The sequence below is a fragment of the Nyctibius grandis genome, chromosome 4, assembly GCF_013368605.1.
Source record: "Nyctibius grandis isolate bNycGra1 chromosome 4, bNycGra1.pri, whole genome shotgun sequence".
Taxonomy (NCBI): domain Eukaryota; kingdom Metazoa; phylum Chordata; class Aves; order Nyctibiiformes; family Nyctibiidae; genus Nyctibius; species Nyctibius grandis.
Window position 1 is genome coordinate 6,269,217 of NC_090661.1, and position 22,870 is coordinate 6,292,086.

At 42.6% G+C, this 22,870-nt stretch overlaps 2 protein-coding genes across 2 annotated transcripts in view; both read left to right on the plus strand.

The window, feature by feature from the left end:
• The first annotated feature begins 8,758 nt into the window (after positions 1-8,758).
• FIBIN (fin bud initiation factor homolog) lies at positions 8,759-12,121 on the plus strand. The gene has a single exon (XM_068398939.1). The coding sequence runs from the start codon at positions 8,803-8,805 to the stop codon at positions 9,427-9,429; it is 627 nt and encodes a 208-aa protein (XP_068255040.1). The 5' UTR covers positions 8,759-8,802; the 3' UTR covers positions 9,430-12,121.
• Positions 12,122-18,723: 6,602 nt separating this feature from the next.
• Positions 18,724-22,870, plus strand: part of BBOX1 (gamma-butyrobetaine hydroxylase 1) — a 38,550-nt gene continuing 34,403 nt past the window's right edge. Inside the window, exons 1-2 of the mRNA XM_068399958.1 lie at positions 18,724-18,846; positions 19,047-19,235. The gene's annotated coding sequence lies outside the window, so the exon portion shown is untranslated. The remainder of the gene's footprint in view (positions 18,847-19,046; positions 19,236-22,870) is intronic.

Sequence of the window (22,870 nt, forward strand, 5' to 3'; positions counted from 1 at the left end):
ACAAAAGATTTTATAATGTGCAAATAATACCATTCAAATTATTGCCACAGAATTAGTGGCTGTAGCTATGATTTATAATTGCAAGTCTTCCCAAAAGCTGTAGTATAATGCTCATTGCTCACTTTAACACTTCTGAAAACCCTGTGCATGTGTTTTCAGGAATGCGAGAAACTACCACAAAACAAGGTTGAGTTTGCAGCCCATATATGATCCCAGCTGGACTACTTCAAGAAAAAAAAAGGTAGGTTAGTTTTAATAGATGTCTGAGTATGTTTTAGTTAGTGCATCCATCTCAGCAGCTCCTTGTTAGTCCAAATTAATAAGTTTTACAAGTAATCAAAAGATTAACAAACTACCATCCATCATTACTCAGAGGGTAATGTTACAGAGCTTGGTCTGATACTTTGTAGGTTAGATCAGTTCAAATGTATGTTTTTTTAAAAATCAGCAATAGGAGAAAATGAGCAAAATATAGTTCTTTGAAGATAAATACATAAAAACATATAAATACATTTAATGGCAATGCCTCTTACGTTCAGCATGAGTGGCAAATCCTCAGAACTGTGCGTGGATGTCAGCCCAACCCCACAGCCCCCCTGAAAGCGCAGTTGCCTGGGGCAGGGAAGGTCAAACACATCTCAAAATTGTACTCTGCACAAGGCGCTTTGGGAGGTAAGTGTGAAGATAACTAGAAAACGGGAGAACCTGTATGGTTTCATTATCCAAAGATATCTTTGCTGCTATTCACAGCGTTTTTATTTGTGGCAAACTACACCTTCATCGGATTTACATGCAAATGACTCCAGTGCAACAAGAGGTTAAGAACACATGGGACACGTTACCCCTTGGCGTCATCCCATGTGCAGGCTTTCTACAAAAAGGGAGTGATTTTGAAGTCCAAAGCCATACCACTCCAGGAGCATAACCTACATTATATATTATAAGACAACTGAGTAAATAGTGATTGAGCAGGTTTGAAAGCAGGGGTGAAATCCCACCTCCCACCAAAGGTGTGGCACAGTGCCAGGGGCCAGCTTTTACCTGGAGGTTATTGCTAGTATATCACACTGTACAACCAAAGAGCCAGAAAGGGGAATATTCATTGATTTTTTTTTTTAAAAAAAAGCAGTATTTGTGCCTCTGAATGTGTCTGCCTTAAGCTATCTGGAAATTGAGGTGAAAGAAGCCACACGCTCCTGCGGTTCCTTTCTGGTCGGCCATTATTGCTACCTGCAGATTTAATGCTGGAAACTTAATTACACAGGCTCTTTCTTGGGAGAAGGGCGGGAGGGAAAGGAAAGGCAACCCCATAGTTGTAGACAGGCTCCCTCTGCTCCGAAGTCTGCTGGCACCGAACAAACAGCGCACGCTGCAGCCGTTTCACTTGCAGAGATGTTCTGCCTCTGGGTTGCTCCTGTAGAGAGAATGGGTTGTCCAGCCCTGCCTCCCAGACACTGCTCGGTTTTGAATGCACCCTCTTAATGTTAATTTCAAACAGTTGTCACGGCATTGCTTTGGGTTGGTTGAACCTTCTTAAGGCCCCGAATACCAAGTGTTTTGAATGCCTCCGAAGCCGCCCACTGTGAAACAGCAGCACTTGTTCTGTTACCAGGGGGAAGCCACTTTCCTTTGTGTTTCAGTGGGTTTGGGCACTGAGATCCTTCAGCACATTGACACTCGGGCATCATCTGTCTGACCCTGGAGGAGATCCTCCCAAGCCTGCCACGGCACTACAGCGCTGCTGCCTCAGGCTTTCCAGCGTTCCAACAAGACGGTCCCTAGAGAAAAGCAGGTTTATCTGGTGGCACAGGCTCTGGGAGCATAAACCCCACTGGGGTTAAAGCACCAGAACGGACCAATTTGTGAGACCAGATGTGGTGTTCAGAGGCTCTGAATGCCAGCAGCAGGGCCGGGGCTTTCTCATCCAAGTCAACCAAGCTGGAAGAGCCGTAATATTTCCTAAGCCTAAATTAGCCTGCAAACTTTATTCAATCCAGCTTCTTTCCATTAAAGCCAGGCGTACATCTTTGCTTCTTGACTGTAAACGTGGAAAAGAGGTGAGTAGTGTTCCTGCAGCTCTGCAGAGCGCCCCATGTGCTCTGGTTCAAAGTCTGTCATAGCAAATGACTGTGCTGGGGCTCCAGGTCGAGCTGCGGAGGCGAGTCTTCCCAGTGCCCACCGCATCCTCTGCAGAAGGGCCCGCAGAGCCACAAGCAAGTCACATCGAACGCCGGTTCCTGAGCCACGCCATTCTGAATAAAAGTCGTACATTGTAGTAGGAGGTATAAATTCCCTATCGATATTCTGCACCAACCTCAGGCATGGGAGAATAACGCAGTGTTAGGGCTGCTGAATGAGTGCTCTGTGTGCGCCGAGTCATTAAAAACCTGGGGAACAGTCAACCATGACTGCACAAAAATAAATATAGAGCTGACTGTAAATAGTACCCCTTCACCTGCTTCTTCAAGTAGAATTTTATAAGAATGTTTGTTAAAGGGGATGATTTTTTTTTTTTTTTAACAGGGAGATTTTGGTATATTCCAATTGAAACCATATGCTTGGTCTTATGCTGCTCAAATACAAAGTCAGTCTAGTTTTAAACTTAATACACTGTTAAAAACACCTAAATAAAAATCTGAGTGAATGTGTTAGGATACAAAAAGGACATTTTCCAAATCCTAAAAAAACAGATCTGGGAATACAAGTGAATTTTACTATAGATGCATGTTTTACTTTATTCTTCATTTGCTACATTGGGAAAGGTATGGGTGAGAGGAGATCAAACCAGTTAAATCCTAGGATATTTTTTTGTCATTTTCCGTCTTCTCTCCCCTTTATCTGCACAAGGGATACTATTATAAATATTTCATTTTTGTCTAAGGCGGAAAATAGAAAACCTAAACTGTTGTGGAGACATGTTTAATAAAACTGTGTGCACTTGGTTAGCCTGAACATGTGGGCTCCCACTCTAAATTCACAAGCAGGGACTTCAAAGGATCGGTGAGAAGAGGAAATTTGATGACTAATCAGTATAAAAAGTGTCAGGATCTAGCTTTTATTCAGGATTTCATCCCTGATCTTAATACCTAAGATTATGTGTGTAAATCAAAAAATGCTATCTGTATAAAAGTGGCAAAAGTGGAAATTATATAGTGTAAAATCTGCTTAAATTGTTGGGGAACTGACCTAGAGAATAGGCCTGGTGAAATTCAGCTTTCAGAAAATTTAGATGTTTTCAAGATCCTACCTCAAATGAATACATTAGATCACAGGACTGTAAATCCTGAGAAACTGTATCAGTGGATTAATCCCACTGGAAATGACATCAGCATTTCCCCACCAGACTCTCTTAGATCTCTTCCAAGGCTTTTATTCAAATTCTTTTCTAACCCTGCCTCAGCAGAACATGTCAGGTTTTTAGCTTTTTCTATTTTATAAGACAGAGAGAGAAGGAAAGATAAGAAAGTTGTGGCCTATTTAAATCCTAAAATAAAGCTTATTTTACTCCTAACAGGTTGTGTTATCATGAATAATTAGTGAACTATGTTTCTGTAACATCTGCAAAGTATATGTTTTCACATACAGCCTTTTCACGTTCATGTAGAGCATTAAATATAACACAGAAGGGACTGAAAATCAAATCAACATTTTAACTGCACGATACGCTGCCTGTGTAACAAACCACATTTACAGCAACGGGAAAACTTCTCCATGTGCTGGCCAATGATGATGTTTTTTAAAGAGTTTTAATTTCCACCGAGGAAGTGTTATTATTTCCACTTCAGAAACTTTGCTGAAGAAATACTAACGATATCCCTTTTGGGGTTCGAGGTTTTTCATCTACAGACAGAAACTGCACTAGTATAATACCAGTAAATATTCATCCCTCTTCATTTCTCTTTTAACCTCTTCCCTTCTTAGGAAGCATCCAGATGCATCGCTTCTCTTTGCAAAAATAACCTGAGCACATCCTCAATTTTCTGCTTTAAGAACATTATATTTACATAAAGTCAACCAGCACCAACTACAGAGAGGGGCTGTGGTAAAATCTCTTTCTGTATTTTTCTGCCAAGGTTGAGCTCATTTTGGTGTGGGCTAAAGTTGAAGTAGATTCAACACTAATTGCATATTCTTCTGAGACAACCAGCCTGACAGACTCTTTCGATTAGTTGTATTGACGTTAAGCCTCATACCCAATACTTTCTATAGCTACTTGTGGTTTTTTAATTAGGTTTTCTGTATTTCTTATCCAAGAAGGTCCAGTGCTAAAGGACTCAGGGGACTCTATGCCCAGACACAGCTGTGGTTTCAGCCTGAAATCTGTCAAGAAGGAAAAGTTTATCAGAATCCACCAGCCTTAAACATAAGCTAACAACAAAGTTGTTTCCTCTACAAATTTGGATTTGAGAAATCCCTTGTTCTTTAATTAAACTCACCTTTCTGAGAAATTCAAAATTTCAGTGTAACCACAGATATGCATGCTCATCCTGGAACATTCAGTACAGTTTGTGCTTCAGTGTATTCATTCCTAATATTTGTTGTATTTCAAAATTATACGTAACTAATATTAAGTGCTTTATAAAAATTTCATTCAACAAATCTTTTTATATTCTGCAGAATTTCTGGTATATTCTTATGGCAATTTTCCTACAAAAAACTGGCATTATTCCTTCATGGGCTATTTCATGCCCACCTGACTTGATGCCATTTGAGCATTTAGTGCTACACCCTACAATTAGAAATTACACACACATACTTGTTAGTCTCATGTTTGAACAAGGTATCTTTATGTAAAGCTATAGAAGAGTTCACAGCAGGAAAACAGGAGCCAGTAGTCAGAAAACAACATTTATACCCTAAAGCCTGTGGGGCCTTTAGGACCATATAACATGTATCTGTTCTCCAAATTAATGGCCATTTACATCTGAAACGTTCTGATGCTGCAAAGTTTACCGTCATCTGCGACAGAAATAGCAAGCACGGGTGAGCCAAGCGCCAATGATAAAGCACTGCTTGCAGAGGAAGATCATGCAAGCGTCACCTGAAATCCAGTGCTGAGCTGCGTATTTGCCATCAGTTTATAGGCAATTTCTGGACTGGAGGCTGATTTTGGTGCTGTTGCATAAGAGGTTATGCAGAGTAAAGTCTGCAGTTCTTTATAGTACGATAAACCTAATGCTGCTCGGTGGGAAAACAATGGGTTTACCACAGCAGAGCATATCATGCCAAGTATTTGTAAAAAGACAGTATCAGTATTTGATATCAGTATCAGTATGCTTTGTTTTTGTTTCCAGTACTTTTTTCCTTATTTTATGCAAAAGCAATTTTTAAATGTTCGAGCAGGCACAGAGGGTAAAACACTGTCATGCTGAAATCAATGGGCCTTTTGACAATGCCAGGATTTCAATGAGGGCCTTCATGGGAGCATGCCACAAGGAGCAGCTGTTTCTTGGATGCATCCCAAAAGCTTCCCAGATATCTGATCTCATACGACTACCCCTACGGGTTCCCAGCAGAAAATGCAACGTTCAGCAGAAAATGGCTTGCTCTGCTCCCTGGTTGTCTCCACCCTGTGTTTCTGGTATTCCTGAGAAATTCCTTTCTGTCCTCCTTCGGTTTTACTGCCCTCTGTGCCTCCCAGATAATGCCAGAAATTACTTTTGAAAACTCTACATTGACACGGATTTTTATGTTGTTATTTCAGGCATTGCTGTGGTGTTCCTGCTGCCGTTATCTGTGACGAAAATATCTGACCCTTCAACCCAGCTCTTGATACGTAAAGGTAAATGTTACTTTTGGTGTGTGTCTTTCAAAAAAAATATCTGATTTTTATTTGTATGCACATGGTTTTATGGACAGTTTAAGAGTATTCAGATTATTTCAATGCAGTCTTAAGACTTTGTCTCTCAGATGTGATTTTGGAATGAATAATGGCTACTCATGCACAGTATCGTTCTGTTAGCGTGAGCCTACATCTTTTCCATTGTTTGATGCTTTTCAGTTAAAATCTTCTGTTAAAACTTTGGATCCTGTTGCGTTGTAATCCTGAACCACATAGATATTGCCTTGGATCAGGCTGTTGCATACCCTTCAGCAAGTCCCAGCTTTTACCAAAGCTTTGCCCACTGAGTCCCCAAGGCTGCAGATCCCATATTGCAGACTTCCTTCAGAAGCAGACATTCCAAGTGGGTTACTTGGGGATAGACTATTTTTGATGTAAAATTTAAAAAAAAAACTTGGATAATGCACATTGGATTGAAAACAGCAGTGGCCGGGAGTCGGCAGCTGCAGCAGGGAGCAACAGACATCTCTTAGTCTCTTAATGTATGAAGAGACAGAGAAAAATTATTTACTAAGGCAGAATTTTTTACCCACTGTGGCACTGGTGAAAGCATAACCACGCTGACAAAGCTATAGCTGAGTGATTTACAGCGCAGTACTTCCATGAAGAGACCTCAAAAGTGGAGTCCACCACAACCCAAGTATCAGCCAAACCAGTCAACTGGCAGTAACACCAGCCTGCGTGGAAACTTATGTAGATAAAGTACTATGGCTGGCAAAGAACGGGGAACCAAATAAAATATTAGGCGAAAGAAGGGCGTCCTGGGAATAAAATTGTTTGAAAGAGCCCCTGTTGGCAAACACAGACCAAAGACAAATGCCAAGCAGGCTCAGTTGAATAAGCTGTAAACCTTTTATAGAAAGCTGAAGCACAAAAGCTTAGCCTAATCCAACCTATTTATATGAGTGTTTTCTGAACTTAATTACAAATTTAAAATGTTTCCAAATGTGTGGAGTGTCTCTGTTTGGATAGCTTGTCTGGCCTGGGTTCTCAGCAGTGCAAAAGAAGTTGCCTGGACCCTGCCGACGCTGCTCACCTTGAGGTGTGTGTGCATGTGGTCTTAACTGACTCTGGGGCTCCGAAAGTCTACTTAATGAAATTCAATGAGTGAAGGGTTCAGCTATTACCCTTGCTGTCTGTGGGTTAGGCTTTTGTTAGTTGGCTGACTGGTTGGTTTATTTTTTGCTCTTGTTTCTTGGTGTTTGTTAGTCTTATGACCTCCTGCACTTACGTGAAGCACTTCAGTAGGCTCCAAAGTCAATACTTGGGAACACTGATAGCACAGATTATCATTAAGTACTAAAGGCCAAACTGACAGTGAGAACTTGCACACAGTGCTGCTGTGTTGTACTTTAAAGGGCCTGGCCACGTAGTGAAGCCCATCACTGAGATCCTAGGAACCTACCGACCTACCCATTGGTAGGAGGGGCACCTGGGAACAGAATCAGCAGCTGGCCACCAAACCCAGGTACATGGAGACAGGCGCCTTGGTGGAGCCTCTCAAGGAACTGCAAGCAAAGAAAGGAGCAGCTTGTGGAGCTCAGCATGCTCCTTGGGAACAGCAGCTGGTCTCTACAGCAGCTATTTGCTTCACGTGTGCCCAGAAACAGGATAGCTTGTGATTACAGAATGAAGCCGCTGTGAGGGAAGGGGCTCAAGACTCTGTGTTTGAAACGTAGGTGTCTAAAGTCATGGCAGCATAAGAAATGGTAGAGCCAAAGTCCCCTGAGCCCCACAAAGCTCTAATCTCCAATGCCCAGTGTAATAGTGAAAAAAAGCAGAGATACAACTTAAGTGTCTGGCTTATTTCCCAATGAACTTAACTGTAAGCATCATAGTTATTTACAACATGCAGAAAGTATCAGGATGATAGTTAAAATATTTACATTAGAGAAGTGATATAAATATTTTTGCGTGCAAAGCCCTCATGAACAACAGTGGGAGTTTTAACTCTGGATGACGGCAGGATTTGGTATAATCTCTGCCAGCTGGTGATTTTTTTCATAAAAAAAGGAAAGATGATGTGAAAGGAACTGGTAAACTTTACAGACTCTTTCTTTTTTGTGATCTTACCTTGATTTAACAACTCAAAAATAGTAAAGACAGATTTATACTAGTTATGTGCAAGGTTCAACCCTGCTGTAATCCAGCTGTTGGATTCATGCGGAATATAGTTTCATGAAAGAGAAATGCTTAAAATTTTACATAGTCAGCCCCGCAGGATGAACTGTATTTGGATTTTCATCAAACGCGTCTGACATTTCATTTAAGAACAGATTTTGCATTTCATTTCCCCGTCTCTACCCTATCAAGGTTTATTGCACTACACGTTATGTTTGAACACGCTTCTTTTTCCCCTTTCATATTTTTCGTCAGTGACAAACCCTCGTGGCCTGAGCGACTGAGCGTGTTTGCGGCGTTGCTGTGTCCCTCTGCCCCGCACCCCGTGCCTGCCGAGGGGCACGCGGAGCTGCTGTCAAAATCAGACGATTAGCAGAACAGTCATTTCTGATGGGAAAATAAGGAAAGCTGAGCAATCCCGGCTTGGGAGTTTTTTTGTTTATTGAGAGGAGAAAGGTGTACGTGTCTCCCTCTCCCCAACCCCGCGCTGGACAACCCCCGAGGGGGGCGATGCCCGGGGGCGGTGCCCGCCGGGGCCCTGCGGCCGATGCCCGGGGCGGGGGGCGGCCCGGCCCTGCCCGGCGCGGCGTTACGCGGGGGCCGCTTCCTCCTCCGTGCTGCCTGCCCGGCTTTTTAAAGGCGGTGCGCCGACACCCGCCCCCAGAGCGCCGCCGGGCCTCCGCGCCGCCGCCCGCCAGACCCGGCCCGGCCCGCACCGGAGCCGGCCGTGCCCGCGGGGCGGCAGCGGCGGGGCCCGGGGAGCCCCATGGGGCGTGGGCGGCGCGGCCGGGGGCAGCGCGGCGCCGCCCGGCCCTAGGCTGCCCGGCGCCGGCCGCAGCATGCCGGCAGCGCTGCGCCTGCTGTGGCTGGGCTGCGTCTGCAGCCTCTGCCGCGGGTACTTCGAGGGCCCGCTGTACCCCGAGATGTCCAACGGGACCCTGCACCATTACTTCGTCCCCGACGGGGACTACGAGGAGAACGACGACCCCGAGCGCTGCCAGCTGCTCTTCAGGGTGAGCGAGCAGCGGCGGTGCGGCGCGGCGGCGGCGGGCGGCGGCGGGCTGAGCCTGCGGGAGGAGCTGACGGTGCTGGGCCGGCAGGTGGAGGACGCGGGCCGGGTGCTGGAGGGCATCGGCAAGAGCATCTCCTACGACCTGGACGGGGAGGAGAGCTACAGCACCTACCTGCGCCGCGAGTCCGCCCAGATCAGCGACGCCTACTCCAGCTCCGACCGGTCGCTGAGCGAGCTGGAGGGCAAGTTCCGCCAGGGGCAGGAGCAGGGGGGCCGGGAGGAGGCCCGCCTGGGCGACAGCTTCCTGGGGCTGCTGCTGCACGCCCGCGCCCTGCTCCGGGAGACCCGCCACATCTCCAGCGGGCTGCGGGACAAGCACGACCTCCTCGCCCTCACCGTCCGCAGCCACGGCGCCCGCCTCAGCCGCCTCAAGAACGACTATCTCCGCGTCTGAGCCGGGACCCCCCGCCCCAGCCCCGGCTGGACCCGGACCCTCCGCGCCGCCGGGGCGAGGGGCTTCAGGCGGCGCCCTCAGCCCCGCCGCCACCCCCCGGGAGGTGCCGGAGGGCACCGGGGTCCGCCTGGAAGGAGCACCTCCTTGCGCAAAGACATCCTGCATCCTGGAAAAACTTATTTATTGTATTTGACTTCCTAAACAAATAGCGCGTTTCTATAAACTGGGAGGTTAGAGGTACGTTTAAGTTAATGTCCCATATTTAAAAAATTACCCCGTGTTATATTGTTCATCTTTGGTTACAAAGCGAAGTAAGCTTTCTTGTCTGCGATTCCCTGTCGTCGGTTTATATATCGCCTGTTCTGCTGCGGCTCACCTGCCACCAGCGTGGGTAAAGCGTGGTGCTCGCCAGCCACCTCCGGACTCGCGTGTAGCAGATGCTTAAATCGCTTTTGTTGTTACTCTCCTTCCTCTGGCCCTCTATTAACTTTCTTAAACTTTTGTAACTTAAGCTTTTGTATGTATTCTATGCACATAAAACATTGTTCTACTACGTAACTCAAAGCTGTGATTTCCATTTGCGTTGTGAAAGACGGGAACTATTCTGGCAGGATTTGTACTCTTCCAGGCTTGCTTATCTGTGACTCTAAGCTATGGTAACCCCAAGAGCCAGCCAAAAAGGCTTATGTCAGACCCTGAGAATGCTGATGCAGATTTTTATAGTAGGAAGAAGGAGCCCTAGCAGTGATTGTAGTTTCAGATCCCAAATTTGAGAGCTGGGTTTCTTAGAGCTTGTTGGCAATGGTTGGACTCGGTGATCCCAGAGATCTCTTCCAACCTGATTGATTCTGTGGTTCTGTAAAGCGGACAAAAAGGTTTTGTCTCTGCCAGCACAGTGACGTTTCTCGTTGGTGCCTTTGCACTTTTGCTAGCTAAGCTATTAATAAAATTATTTGTGCTCCTAGACAATGGCAGAAGTGCCTAGTGGGAAGGAGGGGGAGGATTGTTTGGGTTTTTAGACTCATTGCTATTTAATTGTCAATTTGGGGTAATATGGCTACTGGGTTACAGATACTGCAGGCAGAATCACTGTTGGGATGAAAAAAGTTCATATGTTTTTTTAATAAATATTTTAAAACAATGTTAAAACACATTTTTTGGTTTTATTGTTCTGCTTGAGACACTCTTGATTTAAAACATGCTGTTGTAATATGTCTTTTCAGCAAAAAATTGCAAGTATGTAGATCCTGCTAAATGAAATAACTTGCTTTTTAGTAAAAACAAATAAAAATTTACAGACTCAAGAGGTAAGCAAGTTTCATTAAAAGCAATGATACAGAAGGGTGTAGGGCAGGTTTTTTAGAGTTTGTAAGCCTTTTCAAGAAACTAGCAACCTCATGGCACTGGAAGAGAAGCTGTTTGATGCACATTTGAGGTCTGATCTTGTTAACCCTACTCACTTTGAGTTATACTTTGCTCTGCAAAGCATCCAGTTGGTAAGTTACCCAGCAGTGCTGTGGGTCAATGTAAATCTCCTGGGACCAGAGTGCTGAAGCCATGGGGATATGTCTGATTGAAGGTATGTGCTTACAGAACCTCTGGACCGTCCAGGCAGCTCGCTTTCCCTAAAGGCAGTGAGTAGCTCCTAGCAGGATACTTTAGATGTCAATTTGCACCTTTAGATCCCCTGTATCTTTGAAGATCTGCCTGGAAAAAAGTCAGATGTCTTATTGATTGACTTTAGTGGAACTACTCAACCATTATTTTCAAGTATGTTGTCAAGTTAGAAGGTATGACAGGTTCTAGCTATTAAAAATTAATTTATTTGTGATACTTCCCTTGCCACTAGGGTTAGATGTAACAACACAAGAGCAAAACGGTCAGTCTGAGGTGCTAAGTCTTGTCTGCCCACTATCACAGCAAGCCATAGAGCATTTCTAGGATGGACCAAGCTCTAGAAGTGCCTGAGGTTGTGGAGTCTCCTTCTCTGGAGACATTCAAAACCCTTCTGGACACGTTCCTGTGTGACATGATCTAGGTAATCCTGCTCCGGCAGGGGGATTGGACTAGATGATCTTTCGAGGTCCCTTCCAATCCCTAACATTCTGTGATTCATGTCCAGTCTCTCTCTCACAATCTTACCCCTTTAGAAGGAGGTGCCAAAGATGTCATGCGGTTCCATTTGTGCTCAGATGCTTCTTAAAAGGAGTTTTGGTCTCTGCTTACTCACTTTTTGAGTCATTGGTTATAACATGAATTGTAAACATCAGTAAAGAAACTAAAATGGCAGGCTGTGCTAGTTTTTTAGCCATAGGAGAGCAGTATTCAAATCCTAATAGAAAAATAGTACTGGTGGTGTAAAACATAGCTTCTTGAATATGCTTGGAGCAGCTTGGCTATTCTATTTGCAGTAGCAAACTTTTAGTCAAGCTCAAACTATCCCAACGTACGCAGCATACCAAGCGAGTCTGCAGAGCACTTACTTTTCAAAGCAGGAGATTATGTGGCCTGTGCAGATTTACAGTAGAACTCATTCCGCTCAATGCCCCTGCCTGTAAGTTGTCATCTAATGAAACAAAACCATGGTTCTTTAAAATCCACGCTCATGTTTTGTATGATACATATGAATATTTTGATAAATATCTCCATTGATTTATGTTTCAGCAAAATATAAACATTTTTATATTTGAAATTGAAACAAAATCAGAATTCTGCTCTGTAACATTTATTACAAAAGGCTTTAAGTGTTCTCTTTCGAAAAGAAAATGTATACGTCTGAGTCTGATCTATGCATAAGTTCCCATGTTTAGTAAAATGGGTCAATCTTATGTGGGTTTGATGAAGCCAGTACAAAACGCTTTTAGGACATTTAAAACTAGAATTTGATTTACATTATTTTGGCTGGTCTAAGCAAATGTATATATTAAATGTATCAATTTTGAGTCTGAACTGATACATTAAATGGCCTTTTTAAATCTGCAGTGCCTTCAAGAACTGGGTGTTTAGTGATATCCATCAGTTTAAAGTTTGAAATTCAAAATAGTTCTTTAAGAACTATGAAAACTATATTGCAATCCTCTTTGCAATCTTATAATTTTTTCTGCTTTTGCTTTTTTCTCTGATAAAACTTATTTAATTAGAAGAGATGAAGATCCTCTGGGTTTATACAGCCTACTTCAAATAGTAAAGGCCTTTTTATCATTGAAAACTCAGTAAGGATTTTTAAGTAGAGAGCTTTAAAAGGATGATTGTAGCAGCTATTTTGACCCAATAGCTCCTCCTGTTGTGTTTAAATATTGCATCAGTATTTGACTTTCTTTTCTCTTTTCTTTTCTTTTCTTTTCTTTTCTTTTCTTTTCTTTTCTTTTCTTTTCTTTTCTTTTCTTTTCTTTTCTTTTCTTTTCTTTTCTTTTCTCTTCTCTTCTCTTCTCTTCTCTTCTCTTCTCTTCTCTTCTCTTCTTCCTCTCCTCTCCTCTCTCCTCTCTCTTCTTTCCTCTCTCCTCTCTCCTCTCTTTTCTCTTTTTCTTTTTTTCTTTTTCTTGTGGAGGGTGGAGCTAGGATTAAGCTGACTTGGTCTTTTTTTGTGGTGTTCTGCAGATTTTTCAAAATTTTACATTGTTTTCTGAATTTATTAAAGAGTTGATGGTACTGAAGAGCAGATGGCAATGTTTTCTGGAAAAAAAAAGTAATGCAGATGAAACAGTCAGAGAGCTTACTTAGTAATTCCGTTTTCTTTGCCGCTTAGCCTGTGATTTAACTCATCAAAAGTCAAAGCAAAGCATTAAAAGACACACCTCCACTCCTCTCCAGGTAGCTTACTTTTGAGGGCCATGCTCTGCTGTGGATATTCTTACATCTACTGATACACACACAGAGAAGAAGCAGCTCAGAGTGGGAATACGGAGCAAACTGTGCTGTCTCACCTCAGCACTAATAAAAGCTTGTGAAAGAAAAGGCTGTGCTTGCCTTGTGACAAGTCAATGGCTAGGAATTCAGGGGGGTGGTGGTGCAAATTATGGCTTTCTAAATTGCAGCTTCCAAAGTTTCACAGGTTGACCTACCCAGGAGCATCCTGAGAAACAGAAGTCGAGGGAAGCTTACAAAACCATGGAAAGCAGCTCAAAAGTCCTGTGTGTGCCAAGCTGGGTGTATGAATTGTCTGAAGCTAAGTTGTTGCTCCTATAGATTGTCTTGTGCTCAGGTGCAGGTTGCCAAGATGTGTATGTCAGAAGCAAAAAATATACCTGCCTTAGTCAATAGAAACAATCTGGTGAGCTACAGAGAAAGCATCAGCTCTTGTTATAATATTACTTAGAAAACGTATATTTGGGGAAATCAGTGTAGCTGCTTATTTAGTTGGGCTTCATGTGGACTTTACCACCTTCTTGCTCACGCTTCTCAGATATTGCTTTTGTGATTGGTAAAGAAGTTTTCAGCTAACACTGAAGTCTTGTTGAGTGAAATGTATTTGACAGCCATTATTCCTGAAGTAATCCTGTATGTTCACAATCTGGCTTTTTTCTATCTTTTAAAATGTATTTTTACTTACAGCCCATTGGGGTATTTATTTTTATTACTTTGATTTTTGGCAAGCAATTAGCAAAAATTGAACAATTTGTGGGTCTGTATTTCATTCCTGAAGTATGTGAAACTGGCAAAAATACTGACCCCATGCTTTTCTAAAAAGCTTTTATTAGAATATATACGTATAAAAAGACTATAACTGTGCTTATTTTATTTTCTTCATAAAGTTGTCATTCTGCCTACGAGATCAGTTTACAACTGGAAAAGGCAGAGTTTAATGACTAATTCTGTAACAAGAAAAACATATGGTCTCCATAATCATTACATTTTTAATGATGTGGCTTGGACAGAGTCATTCATGGCTTGTAGAGTCATTCGTCCTTGAAAACTTACCTTGGGGAGGTATCGCTGGCAGTCTCCAACATGCCATTAGCATTCTTGCGTAAGAAAAGACAATGCCAAGTGTATCATAGTTTCTCAGATGACAACCTTCCTTAGGCTGTATGTATACCTCTTTTAAATGCTTAGAAACTGTCTATGTAGTAATAATTGTTCATGTCTAAACTTTCTTTGGGGGTAAGAAAGTCTTTGGAGAAGGTTGGCTTAGGGAAGAGATTCATTATCCAGCGCTAGATGTTGGCAAGTGCAGGTTGACTGAAATAGCTGTGTACTTGCATCATATTTTCCATACATTTTCCATGCTGCAAACATTTCACTGTGACAGGAGTTACCAACATAAATTAGTTTTAGTGTAAATAATAGAGACTTTACTATAGACAGGCTGTCCAAACTGCAAGATGTTTTTTTCTGTCTACTTATCATCTCTTCTCAAAAATAACATGACCAAGACTTTCAGTTCAGTGCTAGATTCAAGGCAATTAGTTCAGTGGGCCTTTGGTCTTAGGTTGTCAGCTTTTTTACTTAAATTTATCTATGAGCTTGTTATGCCTTTACCTGGGTAATGATAAAGAATTCTTTCCCATACACTTTCTGTGTTGGCAGCTCTTTGGTTAATAAAGAGCAGCCAACCTTTCTCAATAGCAAGCGTTGTCCTTTTTTAAGAATATGAATTTGTTTCTAATATAATGTGATTTAACTGAGATTTGTATTAAAATTCCAAGTGATATGAGTGCATGTGTTAAATGTCTTGCAAATTATTTTAACGTTTTGATGCTTTCTTACAAAGTAATACACATATTAACTCTGGATTATAACAGAGGCAGAACAAAACACAAGCTAGTTCTCCGCTGGGTCAGCACACAAGCCAGGCTGCTATTAGGTTTGTAATTCTAAATAATATCTTGCATATCCTCTAATTTCAGAAAAGTAACCCTAGAAAAAAGAGTGAATGAAAAAGAGGTAAACCACACTCAGTTATTTTTCCTGATATGAGTGCAGAGAAATAAATCTGACCGTGTACGTCAAGAATGAACTCAAGTTCACCCTGTGCTCATCCTAGAAGCTAATTTGCAACCCAGCCCACTTTTAGTTTTTAACAGTTATATTTCTGTGGTAATTAGGGTTTTCAAAAAGCCAGGCACACGTGCAGAGCTGAAGCTCACAGGACCAGGAAAACATCATTGTTGTTGGTGTGTCTGACTCCACTGGGAATTCTGGTCTAGTTCGCAGCCTTTTACTGTCATGTCAGGGTAACAAATTTATTGGACAAACATCAGAGTTTGCCTCCTAAGGATGTTCTGCTTCTGATGCTGTTTGCATGTTAGTCTGTGACTTTAAATTTTGCAATGCCCTTTACCTACTAATCACTGCCAACTTTAAATTTATTGGGCAGTAACTTACTGCATAGCCTAGCAGTCACATGGAAACCCATGGATAACCCCGTGGTATCGTACTTCCCCATCTGAATGATAGTGACAGAATAAAGCCCAAAGGGAATCAGTGAACTGATCTTGCACTACAGGATTCAGCAAAACGATGCTGTGACTGTAAAAAGGCACATAAACGTACTGTAAAATAAATGAGGTCTAGATTGTCATTATATAGCACTTCTGACATACCTCTGTTAAAATGCTTTCTTTTATAGCTACTCGGCAAATAGAGGCACAACACTAATGAGTCATATTTTGCTGAGTTACGTCATCCTGAAGGCAGTTTGTTTTTATTTCCACTCGGATAGGATACTTTTCCACTTGTGTATTATGTAATGCTCCGTATAAAAATAGAGACCCAGTCTTGCAAACACCTTGGACTGCTGCTGTTACTGAATGAGACTTATGACCATTTCAATTCTCACACCCTCCTTATTATGCTTATAATGATGCAAAATGTTCCCCTTTTGGTTTGGAAAAAAAAAATCTCCATTCTTGGTCTATGTACAGCTTTTTTTCCTAAGGTCTAAACAAAACTTCTTCTGGTTCCTCTTTTTTCAGTCTGATGGGGATTTGTATGTATGCTTATATACTTAGTTTATGTTAATAACAGATTTCACTCATTAAAAAACTCTAAATATGATATTTAGATACAACTTGATTTGTTTCTCTGCACTTGAAGCAAACTGATTCACTTGATTCTCTCTTTAATTAATAAAAGTAAGAAATTAATTATAAACATATACAATATGAAATGTTTTCTTTCAGCCAGTATGCATTTAGTAGGGTGTGCAGTGGTTATAAAAGAAAACAAAGAAGCAGAAATACTTGAGAAATGTAGTGTTGATGTAATAGGTTGCAAAGCCAACAGCATAAGAGTCAGGAAATTAAAAACTCTGGCTGCTCAAGCAACAATCTACATTCGGCATACGCAGAATGTTCACACTGCCCTTTCCTAAGAGCTACTACTTGCAGCTTAGCAATTGACACAAGGAATAAGGTATGTACTCTTTATAAAATATCTGCAGGTACGGAATTTTCTTCTTTTTTTTTTAATAATGAATGAATAAATATTGTAAACAGTATATATTTTGTAAACAGTATGTATGAAATGAACCCACTTATCTGCCAGACATCCAATCTTTCAAACCTTGAAAATATTTTAGAATTTTCAAGCTCCAGGTTTCAAATAACGTATTTAAATGGGGGGCAAGGGAGGTATATATTAGTTACTTATTAAAAAATAAAAATTAAAAAAAAAAAGCAGGAAGACGGCCAAGACAGCCAAGAATATGTGTGTTCCATAGAGAAAACGGGGAAAAAGCAAGGCAGAATGTGAAAGGAAGGTGGAAAATGGATTTGGGACCTCATTTGAAAGAAACTAATTCCTACCACTCTTTCCTTCAAAGAAAGTAATACATCCAACCCCACACATTACAGCACTGCTTTGGCATGTGAAGATTGTTTTTTATTGAAGATGTTGAATGATAGCTACCAACAAAAATATTTAATTTTCTATAAGTCGCAGACTCAGTCTTAGCTCTTTTTAACTGCCAAAATGCTTAGACGGTCTCTAAACAGTCATTCAATATTTTCACTTCTGCATGTACTTGTTTCCATCCAACTAGCCAACTTTTCATCCTTGTGAATACTTTACTGTCGGTGAAAAGTGCTGCTTAGGCAACATTTACATTGAAGGTTTTCCTTTATTGGTTATACTGAGGCACCAGGACTTTTCTGGGTGCTTTGCAGACCACAGTATGGCCACTGAGTGTCCAGTGGAGCAGGTGCCTCTTGCACAGCTGGGAAAACGCTTCCCCTCAGGAGGAAAATAAAGGTTTTCCTTTTCCTTTTTAGTTCCAGCTCTTCCTTTTTGCGTCAGTCATGCCACCAGCTTATGCATGCTGAAGAAGGTGAGGATTCCAGTCCAGTAAGAGCTGAAAACTTGAAGACCAACATGGGTCACTCCAGCCAAAAATGGGTAGGTGCTACATCCCACCATTGCCTTCAACTACACAGCCATATTTCTGTCTGTTAGAACCTCCCTCACTTCATCCATGAGAAACACACTGTTCAAATAAATGCAGCATTAACATACTTCCAAACAGAAGGCACTGGGCACTAAATAATGAGGTTAATGCTGTTTTTAAATTTATTCCTAGGAAGCTCATCTGCCTGAAGCTTACTGCTCACAAGATTTGTCTGACTGTAAAATCATCTCATAGAATCATTTAGGTTGGAAAAGACCTTTAAAGATCATGAAGGCCAACAATTAACCCAGCACTGCCAAGTCCACCACTAAACCATGTCCCTAAGCACCACATCTACACGTCTTTTAAATCCCTCCAGGGATGGTGACTCCACTACTTCCCTGGGCAGCTTGTTCCAATGCCTGACAACCCTTTCAGTGAAGAAATTTTTCCTGAATATCCAATCTAAACCTCCCCTCGCACAACTTGAGGCTGTTTCCTCTCGTCCTATCGCTTGTTACCTGGGAGAAGAGGCTGATACCCACCTCGCTATAACCTCCTTTCAGGTAGCTGTAGACAGTGACAAGGTCTCCCCTCAGGCTCCTTTTCTCCAGGCTAAACAACCCCAGTTCCCTCAGCCGCTCCTCACAAGACTTGTGCTCTAGACCCTTCACCAGCTTCGTTGCCCTTCTTTGGACTCTCTCCAGCACCTCAATGTCTTTCTTGTAGTGAGGGGCCCAAAACTGAACACAGTATTCGAGGTGCAGCCTCACCAGTGCCGAGTACAGGGGCACGGTCCCTGCCCTAGTCCTGCTGGCCACACCGTTGCTGATGATACAAATCTGCACCATTAACTCGGAGGACACAGACAAGGGCCGCTCTGTCTGAAACAGCACGGATGTGTTATGCCACCATAGGCTGAAAGAGATCCCCGAACTGAATTCCCTGGGAAACCCCACAGGCGGGTGGGCTGCTGCCAGGCGGCACTACCCGCCGGGAGGACGCGGCGGCGGCGGCGGAGTCCTCCCCGGGGCCGGGCCTGTCAGGCCGAGCCGAGCCCGGGAGTCCCGCGGCGGGGGGAGCCGGGCGGGCAGGTGAGGGGAGCCGGGGCGGGAGCGCGGCCCCGCCGGGCCGGTGCCGGGGAGCAGCGGGGGGTGCGGGGCGGGCGCGGCCGGCAGCGCCATGGGCCGTAACGCCCCTCCCGGCCGCAGCGGCGGGCCCGCGGGCCTGGCGTCCCGCACGCTGCACCGAGCCGGGTGTGTAACGTGGCGTTTGCATCCCGTCTCCTCTGCAGAAGCTGCCTGTGTAAACGAGCTGCCTTGTCGTTTAATTACGCTGATTCGGAAGACAGGACGCTGGAGCGGGACTGAAGCCTGGCTCCCAAAGAGGAATCCTTCAGCAGTATCTCTTCCTGGGCCTTCATACGGGGTTACGTGTGGCCGTGCAGTGATGTAAACGTGCAGAGGTTTTTTTTCCCTTTATGGTACGTATTTGCTTCTTTGTTTCTGTTGTTAACCTGAGGTAAGAGCACCAGGTAAACGTTTTCCTGCAGAGGCTTTTTGGTACGCTTGTATTCAAGATTCAGCCTCACAATCAAAGGCGGTTCACGCGCTGTATTTAGTCGAGGGTTATTAGTTTTCTGAAGTTTGCATTATTTTTTGACTTGGGCAATGCTTACAAGATAAAAATCCTCAGTTCAAACTGAGACCAATTCGGGCTCTTCCTGCAGTTGTCTGAGTTTTTGTGGCTACATGTTAAATCTGCTACATCCTACACAGAGCTGGTTACATTGACCAGCTTCTGATGCACCAAACTGGTTTTAAGGCATGGCTAAAACTTGGTTATGATACACTGATTACACCCTTCATTTCTCTGCAGCATCTTAGCCTTGTGTGAGGAGAGCATGTGTTACCCAAAGTAGCTCAGCTCTGTTGAAGTACCATGAACCAGGATTAACTTTTAAGCAACTGTGCAGGTAAAGCGAACAAAGATACTGCTGAAGTCAGCAAACAGGTTTGAGGAGACTGAAGGAGGTTGGTTTTTGAGAAAGAGAATAGTGAGCATTACCTTTTAACTGGAGAACCGGGCAAGACTGAAAGCATAGCTTCCAGGTGATGAGGGTCGCTTTAAATCGTAATTGCCTGTCAGCATCCAGGCTGGCCCTCGTTGTGCTGTCATTATTATGAGTAAATAATGACAACGTGGACATAAAATCCTTGAGCCTGGGACGATGTTCACATGGGACGGTGTGGCTCATAGGAGCTATTGGTAGTATTAACTACGCAAATCTGAGGTCTGATAACTGAGCAGAGTTATGTATGGTGTCATCCAGGTTCATGTAGATAACAGTAGTTCAGAGACAAGGAATGCGGAGAGCAGAGAATGTGCTTTGCATTATCAGTTGTGCTTCAATTTGACTGTGATTATGACCATGCTAACTAGGTGAACCAGTGAGCTCTGCTCTTAGTTTAGTACAGAATGCAATTTCAAGTGTAAAATAGCAGCACAGGGATAACTGTAAATTTTGAGGGGGCAAGGGGATAAAAACTCTTGGAACTCTTGCTGGTAATTTAGCCTCCATCAATTTGGTGTTAGTGTCCTACTTTTATGTAAAAATGGAAAAAAAAAAAACAAAATAATAAGGTAAACCTCTAAACAACTGTCAAGAATCGAAAAACTACACTGAATATGACAAGAGAATCCGTATGTTGTGAGATTGATTCCATTGAGCATCTTCAACAGCCTTAGAATAGGAGATGTGTTTTCTGCAGTGGCCTGGCACCACCAGCACAAGGCATTTGGATTTGTTTGTCTTACCAGCAGCTCAACTGTCTTGGACTCCAGGTTTTTTGAGCCATAAAGTTGTATTTTTCTACCATTTAGTATCGTATCTTAACGTAAAGGTTTTGGGAAAACAGCAGTAAAACCCAGTAGTTACAGTTGTGCAAATCACTGATCAGAAATGGAAGTGGTCGTTTTGCCTGTTTACACCATTTATAGATATGCTTACTAGTAAGGGGGGAAGAATGTTTTCTTTGTCATCAAGTGGGAAGGTAGTAGTTGGCTTCTGTGTGGTACTTTTAAGCATGCAATTGCAGAATTTTCTGAAGATATCAGCACAAACAGTTCCAAGTTCTTCACTGCCATTTTCAGGCTCACCTTAATGTTCCATATGTGCTCGATGTAAAGAAAAATCACTTAATTAGAAATCAGGAATAATGCGAGAGTTTCCAGGCAAATCCACCAGTCCATGGACACCTTTCCTTTCCTTGGCCTCTGTGGAGAACCTAACCCAGAATTCTTTACTGCCTCACTGATGCAAATCAGAAAAAAATCCTGCTGAAGGGAGAAGTCTCTGCTGTGATGCTGTGTGTGTGGGACAAGAACTAGACTTGCAGATCTATTTAATTTTTGTGTCTAAGAAGAAAAACATCTAGAGGGCGTGCTGTAGCAGATATTTTTAATCATCGTCATCTGGGTTTTCATTTTAATAATGACACCATGATATGACTAACTCAGGGAAAACAATAAACAGCCTTTTTATTGGTAGAAGATTTCTCTCCGTAGGTGGCTAACCCAAACAATTGCTTTACAGTGAAGACAGAAACAGAAGTTTAATGCAAACACTGCAATGTATTTAAAGAGTAAATGCTTAACTTCACCACAAGGGAAATCTTTTTGCTATAATAATTTTCATGGCTTCCTCTTGCATAACCAGCAAACTGAATAATACTAGAGCTGGAGGGCCTGGTTCCCTCCTAATTAACAGTGGTGTTATGCAGGTACGAGTTCACTGACTTCAATAAATAGACATAAATGAAAGAGCTGAATATATCTGGAGTCTTGGGGCAAAGTAACAGTAGACAAAGTAGATCTGCATATTTTAAAAGCCACATATAACGATTTTTATTAATACTGCAAAGCATCCAGTGGAATTTTTTCCTACCCTAAATGTATTGAAGGCTCCTGCTGCAGCCTGTGAAGCAGATTCTCCCCTCTCTCTGTGGGATGCAGTGCTGTTTCAGATTCTGGCTATTAGGACTGGGAGTATTTCAGGGGAGTACTTTGTGATGAACAATAGGTTTGACTGATGACACTGAAAACCAAAGTGTCGTGGAACAGGGGTACCACTGACAGCAGTGTAGGCTTTCTCTGTCTGGTAGTAAAGTTTAGGGCTGCCACCATCCATGATTCTCCCAGTGGTATTGTGTTGAGTGAATTGTATGTAGCAATGGTTGTCTGTAAACAGAAGCATCAGTTAATCATAAAATTAATGCCATGAAACGTAGTCTTGCTGAACATAAACACTGGTGGTGTAACATCCGTGTTGGAGCTAGTTGCTGCGGCTCTTTTTGTAGTCAGTGGGGAGAAATAAGAGTTCCTCTCATCCTAAAGCAAGTTTCTGATAAGATCAGCTGAATTGTTACCCAGATGTGCCTGCTAGGAGTGTGGGGATGGTGCGTATGATGTTCAGGTGTAGATCACTGTGGTGCATGTCTGAAGGTAGGCGAGATGAGCCCTGCTGTACAAGCTTCTCACATCCAAGCAAAGGTGAAAATTTCCATTTGGCTTACAGCCTTTCCCATTGTAATATAAACTACATGTAACTCACCTCAGTAGCTTCCAGAAGTTTTATTATTCTTTTTTCATCTAGAAATTGTGTCTGGCAGGATTGATTGCATGTTTTTTTTTTTTAGGTTGAGCTTTTGTTCCAAAACTTACTGTCACAGATTTAGAAGAGATTCTGCTTGACATGCATTTTGTGTAACTGAGTTATCCGTTACCAAGTGAACAAACACCAGTTAAGCAACATCTGTGATAGGAAGACAATAAACTCACCTCAGTGTCTTATCATAAAAGAAAATTCTGATGTGGTTTTTCTATTACCACTAGTGCTATGAGGAGTCTCTTAGAAGCAAGTTCAGATTCCTTAATTGAATGGTAAAATAGATGCCTAGAAGCCCTTTGAGTCTGGCAAGCTTCACACAGGACTTGAAACTTAGTGATGAATCTTCCCTGAAAAACATTCAGAAAGTAAAGGCTTAAATATTTTTTCCTGCCCCTTGTTTTGCCATTTTGAAGAAAACGATTTATGAGAAATTCATATACAACATCCAG